This window comes from Neovison vison, chromosome 10, assembly GCF_020171115.1.
Source record: "Neovison vison isolate M4711 chromosome 10, ASM_NN_V1, whole genome shotgun sequence".
Lineage (NCBI taxonomy): Eukaryota > Metazoa > Chordata > Mammalia > Carnivora > Mustelidae > Neogale > Neogale vison.
The window spans coordinates 6,169,233-6,189,691 of record NC_058100.1 but is presented as its reverse complement, the minus strand read 5'-3'; the positions used below and the strand labels follow the sequence as shown (position 1 = coordinate 6,189,691).

Sequence of the window (20,459 nt, the reverse complement as noted above, 5' to 3'; positions counted from 1 at the left end):
ACTATTTTATAGTTCACATTTGTCTCATTATTTAATCTAAAACTTATGTTTAAGGCATGCGGTTGTTTCTGTAAAATCTGTAATAAATATGGAAGAAACTACCTCAATGGATATTTGGTTAAGTTCAAAGGCATCTATCTCTTGACTGATGTACTCAAGATTCCCAAAGCAAAAACTCTAACAATCTGTACCATATTTTCAATGGCAACATTCTAGGTTCAGAAAAATATAGATTTCTGAGGACTCTCACCTTTCCTACTGCGAGCCCAAGAAGAGGAGGAGTCTCCAATGTGAACCGAGTTACAGCGTCCTTGACACGGACATCCCTGAGATGACGCCAACCTATCACCCCTTCTCAACTGTGTCTCAGATGACAAAGAAATGATTGGAAGAACTGCAGAGCACTCTACGGAAAGTGAGGGTCCTTACTGTTTCCAGCTGGTGTCATGGCAGAAGAGAAAACAGACGCCTTGAGCCTGCGCTTGTTAAACAGTCCCTCAGAAAAACAGAAACCCGAGACTATGTGAAATGGTTCAATCTTCTGACTCACTACAAGGTTCTTGATTTTCCAGTACAAAGATAAATCCATTCTGGTGAGCTTACTATGTGTAGAGAGAGCTTTCAGATTTTGAAGTTAGTAGGAACCTCAAACCAACTTTGTTGGCTTAAATAGATGCTGATCCCTAGTTTTTATTAGTCGAAAGCAAACCATCTGTTTGAGTAGAAACAGATTTTTGCCACAAGGGAGAAAGAGTGAAAGTGACTTCACGGCGAGCTGGCGGGACTCAGAGGTGCGTTAGGTGCGGCGGGTCCGGGAGTTGGCTCCTTGGGCCACAGAAGTACTCGGCGCCTGGAAGGTGCAGGGCAACCTGATCCCCAGGTAAACCTCTGGAGGCTCACGAAAGTTCCCAGATTAAAAGGTTTATTGGTAAATCAAATACTGACTAAGACAAATGTCTCATAAAAAAACGGACCCGTACAACTGCCAATGAATCCTCAAAGCACTGTCACTCCCGACGAAGTGTAAGTCTGCAGGTGCAGAAGGGTAGATCCAGCATTAATCTCGTCTTTTCCATTTCAAAATCCTATTTTCAGACTTTTGCAGAAGAGGGTTCGGAAGAGGCCACGCCACGTGGGGATAACCGAACAATCTGGAAGGAGTTAAGGACGGTCACCCTGCCGACTTCACCCAGAGGAAACGAGGGGGAAAGGAAAGCCGCCCCCCACAGCTACTTTCCCCACGGGCCATCAGCTTCCCCTCCCTCCTTCAGCTGCCTGGGGCAACAGATTTTCCCTGTGAACTTTCTCTGTACAGTTTCCTTCCTCTCCACTCCAGGCCCTTCACAACCTCACCCCAGAATCGGGGCACTGCACCCCAGCTCATCTCCCCTCCTAACTTCTTCTCACGTACAGACAGCCAGAGTAAGTCTCGCAATGGAGCTCCCCTTCTCATTCTTACGCCAGAGAGCCTCAAGTCACGTCCTTAACTCATTACTGACCTACATCATAGAGCTGCGTCCCTGCAGTAAACGATTTCTCCTCTTTGACGCGAGTCCTCTCTGCACTGTCTCCTCCCAGACACTCTGTTCAGTCCCAACTTAGCACATGCCGGAATGCCGCAGCAAGCAGCTGCTGCTGATCTGTCCAGCCAACACCCATTACTTCCACAGTAAGAGAAGGCTGTATTTCTTTCAGATCACAGCGAGCCTAGTTAAAGCACTGTATTTCTGAGCCTCCCTTGAAGCTCGGCCTATGGATGTGACACAAGTTTGTATGTCCCATGAGACAGCAACAAAAGTCTGCTGGAAATTTCTGGATGATGTTTGCTTTCCTGAGAGATGCCATGCTTTCCTTTTTTCCATCTGAAATACAGATATGAGGGCTTGAGCCGCAGCAGCCACTTTGAGAACATCTGAGAAAGGCCAAGAGAATTGCAGCAACCTTAGTCCTACCTAACATCTCACATTGTTGAACGAACACCAGCACCTACACTGGTTCATTGCTGTGGACTTGTCAATATATAAGAAAAAACGAATCCAATTTATTTAACAACGTTAAGGTTTTCTGTTACTTGTAGCCAAATGCAATCCTTACATTAAGAAATACCCTTCTCCTTATTGTCCTCTAAGTTTCCTTTACAGTCCAGTTCAAGTTTTACCTCGCAAGGTACCAAGATTCTAGAATCTCTTATTCTTCAAATTTCTGATCTGATGCCAGAGAGGCATTACAATTTATAATTACTAGAACTTAACTGATTTCTCTTAAAAAATTAATCAGCATGTTGTTTCCGGTTTAGAACTGATCTAAAGCATCACTGTTGGTCTCAGCGTGGCTGGTGATTCAGCATCACCAGAGAAGGTGAGCTAAAAAGGGATCTGAGGAACTGAGCCAAAATTTTACAATTTTACACATTGTAAAGATAATCTGAGTCCTATTCTGCCTCCTGTGGTGACTGTCTTCTCACGAGGAAACTGCCAGTTCAACCCCGATCAACAGGAAGACTCAGGTCTAGATGAAAGCACTGTTTATCATGGCAAGTACGGTCAGTGTTAACACTTCTCGTTCTACCTGCCAGCTACACAGAATTCCTAAATCTCTGGATATACACGGAAGGAAAAAAATCCTTTTTGTGAGTAGTGTTATTTTCCTCCTTTTGTCAGCAGAAATTCTCAGTGTGGAAATTGTACTACTGGTTTCAGTAGTGAGTCAAAAGTCAAATATTTGATTATATGTTTTTAAAATATTAAAAACATGGTTGGAAGAGAAGACTCCACTCACTCAGCTGTCTGAACACAATTACAGAACAAGTGAAATGAAAAAACTGCAATGAAAATGCAAGGTTGTAAATATATTTTAAGAAAGCAGATAACCTGCAGGACTTCAAGAAGAAAAGAAGAGGAAAAACACAACTTTTAGGCACAATTCTCTTACAGACAAGCAGCCTACTTAGACAGAACATGTCTAAAATAGGACTGTTTCCAAATACATTTTCTTTGGGATCACAGTTTACGAAACTGCGGATCATCAAAAGCAGTTGTATCAACATTCTCTTATTATTAAAACCAACACATTTGTTGAGTCGGTTTGCTTCCTGCCCTTCTATTACATCCTCTTCAACTAAAAAGATGTTTCATTGCTAATAAGTTCTTCTAGATTTTCTTCATAGAAAATTACTTGGAGATTAAATATAAATATAGTTTCGCCTTGTAGGTATTTGTTCACCTACAAAGGTGAACAGGGACAGGGTAGAATTAGAATAGTTTTCTCTTTACTGCTCCGGTACCTACACGAACTTAGGTATAGGATACACAGAGGGAAGGGGAACAGTAAAACCAAATCAATCAAAGCATTGGTCAAATTACACATCTACTAATAGGCTGTGTTCACTCCCTGTGAAAGATGTCTACAAAGTAGCTACCATTAAAAATAAGATCATTTCTAGGTTCCACTTTGTTGAATTATTTATGAAGAAAGAAAGGAAATGAGCAGTTTTACCACAGCATAAGTGGAAATAATTTAAAAGCAGGAAATGTTGACTTATAGTACAAGGAAAACTTCCAGAATCCCTTTTTAAAAAATAGCAATAGCCTTTAATTTATCATCCACTGCTCTGCCGACCATCTGCAATCATTTTTTGAAAGCTGTTTTTAAAGCATACCTAGCATTTTATTTTACTTTAATAATCTTCAGCGTGAAAACTTCCTCAAAGACAGACAGACTTACAGCTTTCCCAACCTGTTTTCAACTGTCATATGAGACAAGGAAATCAACTACCAAAGAGAATGCAAAATGAAATAAATTACAAAGGCCAAAATGGCACAGGAAACACAGAATGATGTAACTAGTGTTTTCTAAATGGCATTAATTTCACACCCATATCCTACTCTCGTTAGCTATTTCTTGTACAGACTTTTTTCCATAGCTCAAAACCACAAAGTAGAGTCATTATACATTACAGTTTAATTGATCTAGGAATCTAATGTACTTTGCCCAAATTGGAAAATCAAATTCCTCTTCCCCAATATCCCTATCCAGAGTCCTACAGAAACCTGCTCAATAAAATTTGACTGTGTATCTTCCACCACCCTCCCCAACATCCTACAGGCACCACTGAAGTCAGAGAGAGGGATCAGACAGACCCACAACTCATGTTCCTTTCCGAGTTACATGTAACTTTTGAACTCAGGAATGGCAGAAAATGTATTTTATTCAAGCTCCTCAAATTCTTACACTGCTCAGGATGAAAAATCTCGGTGTTAGAGGTGTCCTCACAACATCTCTGCTCTTGCAAGAAACAGGTGCCCAAATGTTTCTGTGTACACATAACTCTCACGCGTCAGGTTCTAAGTGATGCCGTACTGGCATCAAATGTGTACACCCAATACGCCCAAGAAATCCATCTCTGGATTGTGGAGAGCTCGATACTTCAATTTTGTGAACATGTTCTCCTTTGTAGAACAATTGTTTAAAAGGAGGTTAATAGTTCCAATTCACTCTTGATGATAAATTCCAAATCTTAACCAATACGGCACAAAGGTAACTAGCAAATACTTTAATTAATTTATATTTGGAAAGATTAGACTATACTTGTCAACTGTTTTTAATCCTAAGAGGAAAACCAGATGGGCCACGGGATCGGGGAAGCCTACAAAATGCAGCGCTTCGGCAGAAGGGTATGTCAACACACACTGCAGGGGAATGACTACAGCGCGGAGGAGGAGACTTTCTGAAGTAAAAACATTTCACCACGACTGAGTGGTAGTTTCACAACTGTTTACATTTGTTAGAAACTCATTAAACAGTATACATAAAATTGTTGATTTACTATATGCTCTATTATACCTCAATGACTCTGGTTTCTATAAAGCGTGTATGTCTTGAAAGACAACTTTTAGACGGCAAGGGTTCTAGACGGAAGGAAAGAGGTCTGCCAAGTGGGGGCACCGTATGGTCTGCACCTCGGTTCTGTGTCTCTCCCCACAGAAAGCTGTAAGGAGCATTTTGGGGGCAAAGTGGAAACGTGAATATGGACTGTCGGTTAAACTGTACAGCATCAGTGCTAAAGTTCTCATCTTTTGAAAGTGTGGTCATCGTCTTGTGCTTCTGTAGGAGAATTCCCTTTCTCCGCAGACATGCGTTCAGGTATTTGGGGGGGAAATACAGGAATGCCTGCCATCCAGTCTCCCGTGGTCCGGAGGCACGCGCACTGAGCGCGGGGAGACCCGGCCACCAGCCGACGGGGGGCAGCGAGCGCAGGGACGCCTTGCAAGAGCGCTTCCCCGAAGGCCCGCGGAGAAGCAGGACGCGGAGGGACGTGTCCCCACGCCGAGGGAGTATGCGGCCGCGCAGGATGCAGATGGGACCGAACCAGCAGAGAAGCTGATGGCGCAGCACAGAAAGGCTGTCAGCGAGGAGCCGAGTCTCCCAGCCTGTGAGAGGGGATGGACACAGGGTCCAAAAGGAAGGAATTGCCTAGGACGACACGGACGATGACAGCGGAAGGGCACATGAGTGCCCACGCCGACAATGGCCGGGCACTGTTTAAAGCACGTTTACGTGGGACACCTGGGTGGCTCCGTTGGTTGGACGCCTGCCTTCGGCTGGCGTCATGATCCCCGAGTCCCGGGCTGCTAGGGACGGAGGGCAGGGAAGTGTGTCTCCGCCAGAAGGCGAGAGCAGCTCCCCGCAGCGACTGGCAGGACCGACTGCTCCTGCGGAATGAGCAGTTAGTGGGCAGCGACTCCGCTGGTCCCGACTAGATGGTATTTTCTGGTAACTTTCAGCTCTTGAGAATCCACGAACAGGCATACAGAGGAGAGCTGGGTTTAATTGTGGGGCAGGGGGTGAGTTTTACAGACAAGTGAGACCTAAGAAAAGAAGAAGCCAGGACCTAAGTAAGGGGACTTGCGAGAGAGCGGTGCGCGTATGCGGGCGGGACGCGGGCTCCACGAGAGGCCGGACCGCTCCGGACCGGATCCGCACGGGAAGAGCGGGGGCTCGGAGGCCTGCAGCGGGGCGGTGAGACAGCGGCTGGGAGCGTGGGTTTACAGTAAGAGGTAAGTAGGCTGGGAGGCTTGCAGCAGTGCCATGCCTGACGACGGCGAGGTCCGGAGTATGACCGTGACCATGTGGGTGGGAGGCTCACGGGTACAGGATGAAACAACAGGACTGGGGCGCCTGGACGGCTCAGCAGGTTGAGGGTCCGCCTCTTGATTCTGGCTCAGGTCATGATCTCAGGGTCCTGGGATGGAGCCCCGAGTCCGGCCCCCCATTCACCAGGGAGTCTGTTTCTCCCTCTGCCCCTCCCCCCACTTGTGCACATGCTCTCACACTCTCTCTCTCCCAAGAAGACGGCGACAAACCAGGGTGAGGGGAAGAAAGCCTGACATTATACCCTTGAAGATGCGGGGGGCGGGGGGTCATCTGGAAGTCGCAGTGGGGAGCAAGGATATCCCCACCCCACCTGCAGGCTCACAGGCACACAAGGTACGGAGGCAAAGTCAGATGCTAACGCTGGGAGTGAGGAGGTGGAGGCGCCGTGCAGAAAGAGACCCAGGGCACAGCGCGACACTTGGCATGTGGCAGATACTCAACCAAAACTTTTAAAATTTGAATCTTAACTTTTCAAATAGTTTACTATACCCTAAAAAGGAAACAACGAAATTTATTTATAAAGAAATCAAAACCAGATTATAAAGGAAATGATCTTCTAATGATTGTATTTTTCAAATCCATGAAAGGCTCATTTTCAAAAATTAGCCGCCTGGCCAAGATCAACAGAGTCGAACAGCATCGTATTGTTTTTGGCTTGGTAAAGTATGGAAAACTCACTGTCATAAAATAAAAGCAGGCATTCTCTTGCATAAGAATTCAATATCAGAACAAAATTAAGTGAACTCTGTCTTGTTGAAGCTTAGGTAATAGCCCTTCCGAGCATAAGCTGACCGGAACTGAAATCTATTATGGTTCAAGCAGGAGAAACCCAGGCACCCCTGAAGTAAAAATAAGTTGTATTTCCTAAACGTATTCTTTGAATGTAATACATTGTGGAATATATTATCCTTCCGGAAGTACTACAGGACTGCTCCCTGAAAGCTTTGGAGGCCCGCCTTTACTGAAGCAAGAGAAGTTCCTCTTAATGTTACAGTTTTAATTTTTAAAATTTGTTCTTGATATCCTTGGAAGACTAAGAAAATGTCATCATTTATGCTTTAGCAAGACAAATGTTTATGTACCAATGGCATAATGCCACTGTGGCTCAGTCGGCTGAGTGTCTGACTCTGTTTCGGCTCAGGTCATGATCTCAGGGTTGTGAGACTGAGCCCCACACAGGGCTCTGCACTCAGTAGAGGGAGCTGCTTGAGATTCTCTCTCTCTCTCTCTCCCTCTGCCCCCGCCCCTGCACACGTGCACGCTTGCACACACATGCTCTAAAATAAATAAATCTTTAAAAAAGAAATCAAGCTGTCTCCTAAGCATTTGATTTTTTCTTTTTAAGAGAGGTTGGGTGGGGAGGGGCAGAGGGAGGAGAGAGAGGAGCTTAAGCAGGCTCCATACTAGGCAGAGCTCAATCTCACAGCCCGAGATCATGACCTCCTCAACATTTCTTTGTTTTCTTAAGATTTTATTGATTTATTTAATATTAGAGAGACAACCTGAACCAGAGAGAGACAAAGAGAGAGAATCTCAAGCAGACTCTGCGCTGCACATGGAGCCCAATGTGGGGCTCGACCCCACGATCTCAGGAGATCATAACGTGAGCCAAACCTGAGAGCCGGCCCTCAACCGACTGAGCCACCTGGGTGCCTGTCGGAGCTCCAAGCATTTCTAGTAAGCGGTGTGCACACAGCTCCAAGAAACTCTACAGTCCTCTGTGGTCTTAAAATGCACAATGAATATCGAATACTTTTTCTCTAAGACTAAGTTTTATTTATCTAGAATCCCTGTTTTTTGTTTTTGTTTTTTAATAATTATATTTGGTTGTTTAACTATGATCATCCATCCGAATGTGGACTGGTTCAGCTGTGGGTTAGTTCAAAAGGCTTTTCACTTTTTGGCTTATTCATAAACTATGAGGTTCTTACTACTAGACAAAAAATATATACTGGTAGTTCCATTAAACCAGATAAAAGAATTTGAGAAGGACAGCCAACCCTCCCTGTTTCATCAGAGCCTAACATGATGTGTCCCAGAAAGCACTCATCAACAATACACACTGTGCTCATTTACAGCGCACGGCGGGCTCCGCGAGTAAGCTACTTCTCTTCCCCATGAAGAGCCAGCTGGAAGTAATCTCGCCTTTCCTAAATGTCTTTAGTACTTTGTATATTCTTTATGAGACGTACTCTTTGGAGCACCGTGGTTTCTGGGCTGATTTTTCTTTCTAGATTATAAGGAAGATAGGTTAACTAAAATCCTTAGATGATCTCAAGGTATTATAGCATTATTTGTAATTTATGTAATACCCAGCACTAGTAGGAGAACAAATGGAATGGTAACACGATCGATACCAAATACATCGGGACTGTGGACTAAAGAGGCTTGTGATGCTTGCTCTGGGAATTACGTCACCATTTACAGAATTCAGGAAACTGCTCTGAATTCCCAGAACGCAACTTACAAATTCACTCTGAGAACCCAGCAGGGAATTCTTACATTGTATGTATAGCCTGAGAGGCCACAGTAAGTCTGTAGAGCAGTTAAGATGCTGCTAACTTTTCCAATTCTGTAAACAAGAGAATGAATTAAAAATACAGTAATAGAGAGTATAGGGATTTTAAAATAATCTTTTGTGGAAAATGTTTCAAAATTAACGCATGGATATATATCTGACCAACCAAATATTTTAAATGTCTCTTGGCTCATCCAGAGAATACTGCTTAAAGACAGCAAACTTAGATTGTTCATAAACCCAAATTTCAACTTACCATTTATGTTTATTGCTGGTAACACTATTGACATTTTTGGTCTTGTGGTCTTGTTGTGGGTGGTGGCCGGTAACAGCAGGTGATCCTAGGAATAACAAAGAGCAACCTGTGAGAACCACTGGCGGAGTCTTAGAACAGGCCCAAATCAGAGTTTCTGAGATGCCAACATTTCACTGGGATCACAACCAAAAATGACATTTTTTATTTTAACTTGGCTTAGAGGCAATTAACTACAAATCATCTTATGATTTACTGAGTGTTGATCATTCCCAGGTGCCACGTAGTATCCTTAGAAAACTCCTCAGTTCTGGAAAACATACACGCTGTGTAAACACTTTAAAGGCTACTGGTAAGGAGTGGGAACAGGACTGTCACTCTAGATCTAGTCACTGACTGCTGACTGCTGTATGCTGGCTCTATCTCCAATCCTATAAAATGAGGGGGCTAGGCTAGATAATATCACAAGATACTGAAATTATCTACCCAATACAGTCATTTTCACTTTTTTTTCCTTAAAGAGGAGGAACATTTCTGCCGCCCCCCCCATTACGGATCCCAAATTACTGGTATCTAAAACAGAGATTCCGTCTGGAGCTTGCAGTCAAGGCCAGAGCCTGAAACTTTGCCTGCTGAGCTTCCCTTCTCCCTCTGAAGCCACCACATAGCACTAGATCTCTTTCGGTAAGCAGGAAGTACATACTGAAGAAGATACACAGTTCTTACCCTTAAAAAGCACACAATTCAATGGAAGAATTAAAAAAACTATAAATGCATGTCTAGCACAGTTATAAAGTTATAAAGGACAGTTATAAAGTATGCCAACGTTTGATAATCTATAAATGACCCCTGGCACCTGAGGTTTCTGGTTTCAAGCACACAGATCCTAAAAGGAAGATGAGCCAAGAGGAGTCTGGCTTCAAAAAAAGGAGGCTGAGATTATGTGTTTTTTGGGAAAAGGTATGTACAACTGTAGGCATTCTGAAACAGATTATAAGTGACTTATGATTTAGATATGAGCTATTGCTTAAACATCAATAATTCCTTTTTCCTAGCAAAAGTGGGAATTGTCACAGCAAAAACAAAAACAAAAAAAAAGAAAGAAAACAACATACATTAGTGTTTCTACTGAAGGACGCATGGTCAGACAGACAGACAGACAGAACTGAACCTGATCAGAATCCCTCCTACTTCCTTCTCTTCTCCTCTGCCCCCTTCGGTTCAACACTCACTCAGCGAACTTGCTACAGAGAAGGACTCATTACAAGTAGGATTTAACGCAGTTGAAGGTAATAAAAATTCAAGGCAACTTAGCTCAAAGATCAATGGGATTATGAAATGCAATTATCAGCAAAGTGAAGGAAAAATCTAGGATGCAACAAACAAACTGAAATGAACATACATGAACAGAACTGTATAGACAACATTTCCGGTAACTGCTTGTTCTTTGTTTAAGTCAAGGCAGCATTTCTGTGAGAACAGATTTTTTTTTTCTCAAGTGGGGAAAGATGAGTGAAGCTGTCCTGCTAGAATTCAGGCACTGGAGCACGGGAGACTTTTTTTTAAAGTGCATTGTTAGACACAAAGATCACACATTTCTCAGTAAGATAACATAATATAGCCAAGAAGAAACAAAATTTGCTGATCTTCATGCCATAAAATTATAAATAGCTTAATTCCTATAATTAAAATACTGCTTCAGGGTCCCCAAAATTGAATGAGAAAACAAACCAACAAACTTGCAAACCCCAAATTAAAGCTACTGTAAAAATAAACACACTTGGATTCTATTGGTCATGGGTTAAGGTCAGGCTCAGACTTAAATCTGAGTTTCCTGCTAAGGTCTAGATGCCATACTAAACATTGTTTTTAAACATGATTTTCTGAACATAATGTCTCCTTCTTTCTTCATTAAATTTCAAATGAAGTAGTTACTTTTGCAGGAGAAAGCCAAAAAACACATTATTATTTATGAAAAAGAAGAATCACATCTTGAATGCATAAAAATTATTACAGTTAGCCAGCCTCACCGCTACTTATTCAAGCTCGCAAACTGCGGAGGGTGGGGGACAGGGAGGACACCTCGAATTTACTCCTGCCTGGCTCAGTCAGTTAAGTGTCTGCCTTCGGCTCAGGTCATGATCCCGGGTCCTGGCATGGAGTCCCTCACCAGGCTCCTTGCTCAGCGTGGAGTCTGCTTCTCCTTCGACTCCTTCCCCTTGCTTGTGTTCACTCCCTCTCTCTTTCTCTCTCTCTCTCCCCCTTTCTTTCTCTCAAATAAACAAAAATCTTTAAAGTGCTTGTTTACCACAGAACTGCAGGGAATCAAAGCCAGTATACTACAAATTCTAATAGTACTTAACTTATATTTAAAAATAATTAATAGGGCGCCTATGTTGCCCAGTTGGTTAAGCGACTGCCTTTGGCTCAGGTCATGATCCCGGAGTCCGGGGATCAAGGCCCACACTGAGCTCCCGGTTCCGTGGGGAGTCTGCTTCTCCCTCTGACCTTCTCCCCTTTCATGCTCTCTCTCTCACTCACGCTCTCTCTCTCAAATAAATAAATAAAATCTTAAAAAAATAATTTATACACAGAAACATCTGGGAGAGTGTAGATAATTCATCTAACATTTACTTTCACTTCCTCAAATTAAATGTTCCTTGCTGTAACAGTGAATTCTGAATCACTTTTTTCTCCCCAACTATGTTCATCTCACTCCTTTTTACATACCATTAATCCTATTAGTGATGTTTTCAGAGGTTTTATTTTGGCACTGTCACTGTCATCGATGTCACTAGTTTTAGGATCTCTCCAAATGCATCCTGAAAAGCCTCCACAAGTCAGAGATACCATGGGATATCTTCAGGGAGGAAACTTTGTGGACAGACACTATCATCAACACATTATATTTTTATTCCCAGAAGAAGTCAGAGAAAGTCTGGTGGGAAAACACTTCACTGTGAGAATAAAACATTAGTTTTCCAATGTTACGCAATATCATGCATGAGAAAATGTGCTATTTCATACAATTCTCCCAATTCCTTTTTCCAAGCACTTTGTTAGAAGAAAACTGAAATATTAGTGCATAATGCAGCATCCAACACTGTGTTTCTTCTCTTCTTAAGAGGGCTGAAGCACTGGAGACTAACCTATCACAAGAACAGGACCACATTTTGCTCAGCTGGAGGTTGAAACGGTAATTCACAATAAAATCACGGTCCTACTCAGTGTTATCTAATGTTAACTCGACATAATCGTGTAGAGTGGAAACTGACCTCCAACTTAAACTGACCACTGACATTAAATGGCCCTTCCCACTCCCCTCTAAACCTGACTGGTGGCCCCAGCACAAGAGAATCCAGCTCATGAATAGTTGTGTTTTTTCTTCCAGAACTACTTTTGCTAATGTATTTGTTCGGGTAACTGTGTAATTTTAAAGAATTTCGGGAAACTGGGCGTGTGGGTGGCGCTGTCAGCTAAGCATCCGACTCTTGGTTTCGGCTCAGGTAGCAATCTGGGGTCACGAGATTGAGCCCCACGCTGGGCTCCAAGCTCCGTGCGGAGTCCACCTGAGAGTCTGTCTCCCTCGTGCTCCCTCCCGCTCTCTGATAATAAATCAATCTTCAAAGATTAAAAATGTGTGAAAAGGAGAACAAGATTTAATAAAAGTGAATAGTTTAAAAAATTCACTCATTCCAAGACAACCATAAAAGACTGAGCGGAGGGGAGGGGCGCCTGGGTAGCTCAGTGAGTTAAAGCAGTTTTTTTAAAAAATATTTTTAAGTTTTTTTTTTTTTTTAAGATTTTATTTATTTGACAGACAGAAATCACAAGTAGGCAGAGAGGCAGGCAGAGAGAGAGAGGAGGAAGCAGGCTCCCTGCCGAGCAGAGAGCCCAATGCAGGGCTCCAGCCCAGGACACCCTGGGCTTAGGAGTTGACAGGAGACACAGAGAAGACAGCGCTATATGTGACTCACCCTGGAAGTGTCCCCACACTCAGTGACAGTGACTGAGTACAAATCACTCTCTAGGGGCGCCTGGGTGGCTCAGTGGGTTAAAGCCTCTGCTTTCGGCTCAGGTCATGATCCCAGAGTCCTGGGATCGAGCCCCGCATCGGGCTCTCTGCTTAGCCGGGAGCCTGCTTCCTCCTCTCTTTCTGCCTGCCTCTCTGCCTACTTGTGTCTGTCAAATAAATAAATTTTTTTAAAAATCTTAAAACAAATTTTTTTTAAGGGGCGCCTGGGTGGCTCAGTGGGTTAAAGCCTCTGCCTTCGGCTCAGGTCATGATTCCCAGGGTCCTGGGATCAAGCCCTGCATCGGGCTCTCTGCTCCACAAGGAGCCTGCTTTTCCCTCTCTCTCTCTGCCTGCCTCTCTGACTACTTGTGATCTCTCTGTCAAATAAATAAATAAAATCTTAAAAAAAATTTTTTTTTAAATGAGGAGAAACCATACTAGTCTGCATTCAGACTGCTTTAAAAAAAAATCTTTGAATTCTTAATCTAATTTAGAGGAAGAGGAACTGATACTGGAAGTTCTGGTTGACGCACTGTGAGTGTAGTTTGCACTGAGAGGCAACTTGGCACTGTCCTGGATCTGGACCCAAAGAAAAGGTGTTGGCCCTACATCAAAGCTTGGCAAATGAGTCCACATTTATATAATTAAATGAAATAAATTTAAAATATACATATTATTTTGATCTCCTGCCTTAACCAATTTTGTTAGTTCATAGATCATCCAATAATCCTGATAATACTAGGTAAGACAGCTTCTCTTGTATTAGGAAACTCTGACCTAAGGTTGGAGCCCCGTATCTTTGATAGGAAGGAATGCAGTTAATATCTAGTGATGTTTCCTGGGGAATGAGGGAAACAGCCTGTAACAGGCTGCACTCGGACAATGAGCAGCTTTTATTTGGACCAACACCGGCCTCTGCTCATCGAATCTCGCATGTCAAGGCTCTCTTAACATTTCATATTTGGTCCATATCCACTGGATTCCAGAGATGGGCTTGGTTTTTCAATATAAAACTGTTAAAATCAGATCAAAAATAAAAAGCATCTATCCTCATTTCAAAAACAGCTTTGCATTAATTTTTTTTCTCATCTATGTTCCTCTCTTGGGGAGCTCTTGTTTTTTATTACTTTACCTCATTTATCTCGCCAAGTCTCTGGCAAGCTACCGAACTGAGTCAAGAGCACAGCAGAGCCTGGAAATTGGACCGCCAGAGCAGCCGTGAGAAGCAGACCTTCCAAAGCTCTTTAACAAAGTCAAACATTTTCTAAAAGCTGTATTAGTTGTTGATCAGAAATCAAATCTGTCCAACATGAAAGCAACTGAAAAGCAAAGATAATTAAGAAATCTGAAACAAACAAAAAATCCAAAACCATTAAAACACACAGGTATACACAGTGACATCTTAAATAAAAAAAAATTAGAGGTAGTAAAACTAAGCAGAATGTAATCATTTTAAAAGTCTACTAAAATGTCTATGATGTAGAGCTTCCCATTATAGTACAAACATAAGCTAAGTACGTTACTCACCCTCCAGTTAGAAACAGTAATATAAATATCTAATATGAATGCAGTATTTGTGCCACTAACGTACACAGCGCAACTACGGACCGATAAAAGGAAATGTAAAGCTTGCATCAGCACCATTAATATGCATGTCAGCCAGAGCAAGAATAAATCAAAACTATTAGCGCACAACAGATGGCCCAAGAGTGAGCCAAGGTTTACATTTCACAAGAGGAAAATTCTGACACTACATTCAAACCTGATAACTGCTGCCAAGGTCACCAGAGGAAAGATTAGCTTGAAATCCTAATACGTACCAACTCATTTTGCTTTAGGATATGGTTTTCACATCAAACTCGGTGGGAGTCTCCACATACGTCACCTGACTCTGACCTCCCCTTTTATGCACACAAAAATGTGTAAGGTCGGACCAAACAAAACTTTTTTTTTTTTTGTGGGTCAAATATCAGTAATTTCATACATATGCCTCCTTTTTAAAAACAGGTTTTTTTAAAATAAATTTATACCCAACATGGGGCTTGAACATAGCCCCTAAATCAAGGGCTGCATGCTCTACTGACTGAGCCCATCAGGTACTCTGATCTGCATCTCTCTCTCTTTTTAAGATTTTTATTTATTTGAGAGAGGGAGCGTGTGCGCATGTGCCAGTGGGCTGAGGGGCAGTGGGAGAGGCAGACACCCCACTGAACTGGGAGCCAGCAGGCTAATCCCAGGACCCTGAAATCATGACTTGAGCTGAAGTCAGCCCCTTCAGCAACCACACCGCCCAGGGACCCCCCACCCCCGCCTCTCTTTTTTTAAAGTAGAATTAATTTAGAGTTTCTTGGTCAACAAACTTTCTTGTAAATACTTTCCCAAGGATATGACAGTAGCTTCTAAATCATTCTTCTCTCTTAATGAGAGTTTGCAGGGAAAGTGTTTCTAAACCAGTGTTTCTAAACAGTCCTGACCAGACTGTTTTCCCCAGAGAAAGCCCTCCCACAAAATGCTAGTTATATGCTCTGACCAGGGATCAGGCCAGCAAGTCTTTGACCCTGCACCTCCTATCACTCCATTCAATAACTCAAGCTAAACAAGTTCAATACTCTGTCAGCTCTAATACAGAGTTTTCCAAAAGCCGGACAGTGTGTGACTTGGGGAAATAAATTAGGACCCCTGAAACTTGTTCTCAGCCGTGATTTGTTGAGTGCCGACAGGGTGGCAATCCAAAAAAATGTCTTAAGGAAAAAGATCAAACACTAAATGCACGAAGAGTTTAACCATAGGCGTTTGTCAGGCATAATGTTTACAAGATGTTTCATTTTAGAAAGTTCACTCTCCTCGGGACTACTGGCAGGAAGAGAATTTCCTGAAGACTGAACAGCATCCTACAGAGGGTGACCACGGCAGCCACGCGGGGCAGGGAGGGAGAAGGTGAGTCTACAGCAAACGGAGCCAAGGAGTTTTCTGAGAAAAGAGATTATTAGGAGTTATTATAAAGGAGTTGTTAAATACAGATATCTAAGAAAATGATTTTACCTTTTGTTGTAAAAAATGGGGAGAATGCTGGCTTGAGGCAAAAATTAATTTTTTAAAGTTTTAGGCAGAAACTACAAAAATGGCATAAACTCGCGTTAACAGTAGTCTCAAATGCTGTGTGTGTGTGTGTGTGTGTGTGTGTGTGTGTGTGTGATTATCACAGCAGCAGGGGACGGGAGCGCAGGGAGATACTACTCTAGCTGACTTCTTCGTATCACTGATGCTAGCTACTTCTATTTCTAAAGTTCTCTTTCCTGCATGATTCCGTGTCTGGATATCCCTCCCGTATCCACTAAAGAGCTCGATCTTCTCTCCAAAGTAATTTTGGTCTTGGTTTCACACAAACAGGAAGGACCATAAAATATCCCTAACGACGTACATTTTAGGAAAGACTGGTCTTGCCAAGGCAAACAACCAAGTGGGGAAAACAAACAAACGAACAAACAAAAAACTCCCTTCACGTTTCTTTTAAAGCCCTTATACGTTTAACTAAAATCTGCAATAATCTGATTTTTCTACTTTAGTGGACAAATTTCCTCTTAGATGTTGGCTTGGCAGGACAGGCAAACAGGACAGCTGGTCCACACTGGGACCTGAGACTCGCCGCAGCGACAGCCCTCACGAAGGACTGGACTCCGCTACTGCACAGACGTGTTCCAAAGAGTTCAGAAGAGTTCTCTCTTCGTATCACAAAAGATGTACTTTCCAGAACCTAGTACATCCCCACATTCGCATGAGAAGTAGAACGGCAAGCTCGGCTTCCGTTCAGTTTTAAAGTGAATGTTTGTCATACAATGTGCTTGTGGGAAAGGAAGGAAAATTCTGTTTTCACTGTTGGGTCAAGTATTGTTTAAGAAAGGATTGCAACTAAATTTCAGGCAGTGACGGCTCAAAAGGCACACCAAAGGATCGCAGTATTAATTTTGAGTTCTGTAATAATTAGGTACCTTCAGAGAGCATCTACTCTTCTAGCCAAAGGAAACCAAGAAGTGAGCACACAGACAGCAGGCGGCCCTTCCAAAACAGAAGTTCTTAACCAAGGATCCACATCAGAATCATCTACAGGACTTCATAACATAAACACCCAGGTTCTCCACACCCTAAAAACTCTAATAAGGTAAGTCTGAGGTGGGCCCAAATCTGTCAGGGATTCCTGGCAGTTCTGAGGCGGACAGCGTGGGGATGAACAGGCCGGCAACGCACAGAGCCCATGAGGAGCCTGGGCTCCCAAGCTAAAGCCTGGGTTTGAACTTGGCCTCTGACACCCCCATTTCTAGCTGCAGAATCTGGAGGGAGTTCCTTGATCTCTCTGTGACCTGGTTTTCTCATCAGTAAATCAAGGTCTGTAACCATACATAGTGCACAGATTGTTTATGAAGATGAAACAAGGTAATATTTTAAAGCACTTGGAACAGTGACTGGCAAGCAAAAAGCACTATTTTAAGTATTTAATAATTTTTTTTTTTTAAAGAACTGAAAAGGTTGAGGTCAGAGAAGCCCCTGAAAAAAATGTAACAGCACAAGCAGGGACACGGACACTGGTGACCAGGCTTCTTCTGTCCCCGCTTCTGGCTGAGAGTCACTGCTTCCCTGCCGACGACAGACACTCACTCCCCATCCAAATCCTGAGCCTAGAAATGAAAGCTCTTTACACTCTGGTCCCTCCGAACCTGGCCTCTTCACCATGATCTGTCACTATTCCTTTTCACAAACACTGCTGCCAACTGTCAGAGATAATCACTACAAATTCAACCAAGAGAACAAGATAACCTCACATTTAATGTTCTTTACTTTAAAAGATGGGAAAAATAATGAAGCACAAGTATTCAAAGCTTCTACTCTGTCTCTGCTTTTTCTCAGGATTTTTTTTAAGAGTCTATTTATTTATTTGACAGAGAGAGAGATCACAAGCAGGCAGAGAGGCAGGCAGAGAGAGAGAGGGAAGCAGGTTCCCCACTGAGCAGAGAGCCTGATGCGGGGCTCGATCCCAGGACCCTGGGATCGTGACCTGAGCCGAAGGCAGAGGCTTTAACCCACTGAGCCATCCAGGTGCCCCATTCTCAGGATTTTTTTTTTTTTAAGTGCTGCTGGATTGCTTGTGTGGGCAGGGTGAGGTTACAGATGAAGAGGAAAGTTGGAAGAAGCTAAATTGTTGTTGTTTTTTTAAGGTATGAGTTATTAGCAGGGAAGAAGGGTCTGGAAGTTGGAAGAGTGGAAAGGAGGTGGACAGAGAGGTCTGGCCTGAGCTGTGGCCCTTGTGTGAAGAGAGAAGAGAGACAAGGCAGGGACTCTATGGATTGGGGCGGCAGGGCAGTAGGTGGTGGGGGTAGGGGGCTGGGGGCAAGAGGCTGCTGCTGCTGTTTTACTTAATATTTGCTGGGCAGTATCGTCAACAGAAGTCATTAGAGGCCTTACTTTACTTATCAAGTTTATAAGGTTTGGGATTTGTATTTCTTTCTTTCATTCATTCATTCATTCATTTTTCAAGTAGGCTCAATACCCAGTGTAGTACCCAGTGTGGGGCCTGAACTCACAATCCTGAGATCAAGACCTGAGCTGCTAATCAAGAATCAGACACTTAGGGGCGCCTGGGTGGCTCAGTGGGTTAAGCCTCTGCCTTCGGCTCAGGTCATGATCTCAAGGGTCCTAGGATCGAGCCCTGCATCGGGCTCTCTGCTCAGCGGGGAGCCTGCTTTTTCCTCTCTCTCTGCCTGCCTCTCTGCCTACTTGTGATCTCACCCTCTGTCAAATAAACAAATAAAATCTTTAAAAAAAAAAAGGGGGGACACTTAAATGCCTGAGCCACCCAGGCGCCCCGATTTCTATTTCTTAGAGATTTGTCACCATGTCAAGTCAGGGCAAGCTGATTCTTAAAAAAAAGGCGAGCTAAGGGTTGCCAGAGGGGAGGTGGGGGCTGCTGGGGTGACTGGGGGATGGGCATTAAGGAGGGCACCGCTAAAGAGCAGGGCGTGTCATATGCAACTGATGAATCACTGACTCTACCTCTGAAACTAACAATACACTCTATGTAATTAATTGAATATAAGTAAAAAAAAAAAAAAAAGAGTTAACCCTAAAAAAAGGGGTGGGCAAGCAAAAAAGTCCAAATTCTATTTAGATTACACAGGGTCTTTCCTCTGTAGAGGCTTCATAATGGTCTTCTGGCAGAGAAACACCTTTAAAAATAAAATTAAATCCTAATACCAAAACAAAACAAAACAACAGAAAACAGATCCCAATGAAACAAAACAAAACAAAACTGCAACAAAGAAAGAGTTCTCAAAGGCCTAATTTTTGAAGAAGCCACTAACTGGACAACACATGCCTTTGTCTGCTTCGCTCCACTGCCCTGTCTCCCCACCTCCCAGTCCCCAGCCTGGCCCAGCCACTCCACACTTGTGTCAGGGGCCCCAAACCCCACCCCTATCCCGCAAACCCTTCAACCCAGTCTGCTCTTCTGCCTGTATTTTCCCACCATGCTTCCCTCCCCCCGGGGGCACAGGATGTCCTAACATCCCTCTAGGTCTGCCGGGACCAATCTCACTCCTAAAACTGTGCTCCCACCACAAGGAACGGCAGTGTTGCCTCCACTTGCCTCCTGGGGTTTGAGCAGGCTGCTATCATAAATCCCAACGTTAGAGGGGTCCAGGGGAGATATCGGAAAGGAGGAGGATATTTAAGGGCCCAGATACTAAAAGGTCCAAAGCAGGAGAGATCAAAGCCAAGTTTTTAATTTGATACTCTTGATATTTAATATCAGTAAAGTAAGCCATGGACTATATTCCTGAGTTTACAAAATCATTTTTATTTTGGTTATGTGACTTCCAAATTAATTCCCCTAAACCTTTAAGATTTAGTACTTAGTTTTTCTAATACTGGCTATTGGTTTTGGCTTTCCAGCATTTGAGCATCTTGTCTATTTGTGGGGTTTTGTGAGAGGATAATGTCTAACTGCAGAAGCCTGAAGGGCACAGTCATAATTTCTCTCCCAACTCTCCAGCAACCAGGAGATATGTGCCCTAAGCTTGGCCAATCAGATACTCCCCTAATATTTAAAGTTGGGCAATAATGAAAAAAGACTCAGCTATAGATGCACAGCAGCAATGGGGGCAGGTCCCCAGCAGCAGGGCTAGCGGCTGTATGGCAAGTCTAGCTGTCCTAACCCAACTTCTTGAGCTGACACAATGACTGTGTTCTTGGCTGTGTGGCCTTCTTCAGTTCCCATCATTGTTCTGGGCTGAGTTCTCCAGGATTCATATGGAGTCTTGTGAACTAAAAATAGCTTCCCATTAAATTCCTTTCCTGTAATGTAAGCAGTTTCTGCTTTAACTTAAGTAATAGAAAGTTTCTGTTGTTTACAACCAAGAACCATTACTGGCACCATACTGGAATTCCATTTCTGACATATGTTGATATTACTGGTCAATGTCTGACCTAACATTTCCCCAAAACATCAATTTTAATTAGATTAACCCCAT

The 20,459-nt window shown here is 43.2% G+C and overlaps 1 protein-coding gene across 1 annotated transcript in view; it reads right to left on the bottom strand.

Moving 5' to 3' along the window:
• The window catches only part of ATF6 (activating transcription factor 6), a gene marked incomplete at its 5' end in the record, with an annotated part of 214,184 nt that overhangs the window by 44,643 nt on the left and 149,082 nt on the right, over positions 1-20,459 (bottom strand). Inside the window, one exon of the mRNA XM_044267818.1 lies at positions 8,928-9,012. Within this exon, the coding sequence (XP_044123753.1) occupies positions 8,928-9,012 (85 nt within the window). The remainder of the gene's footprint in view (positions 1-8,927; positions 9,013-20,459) is intronic.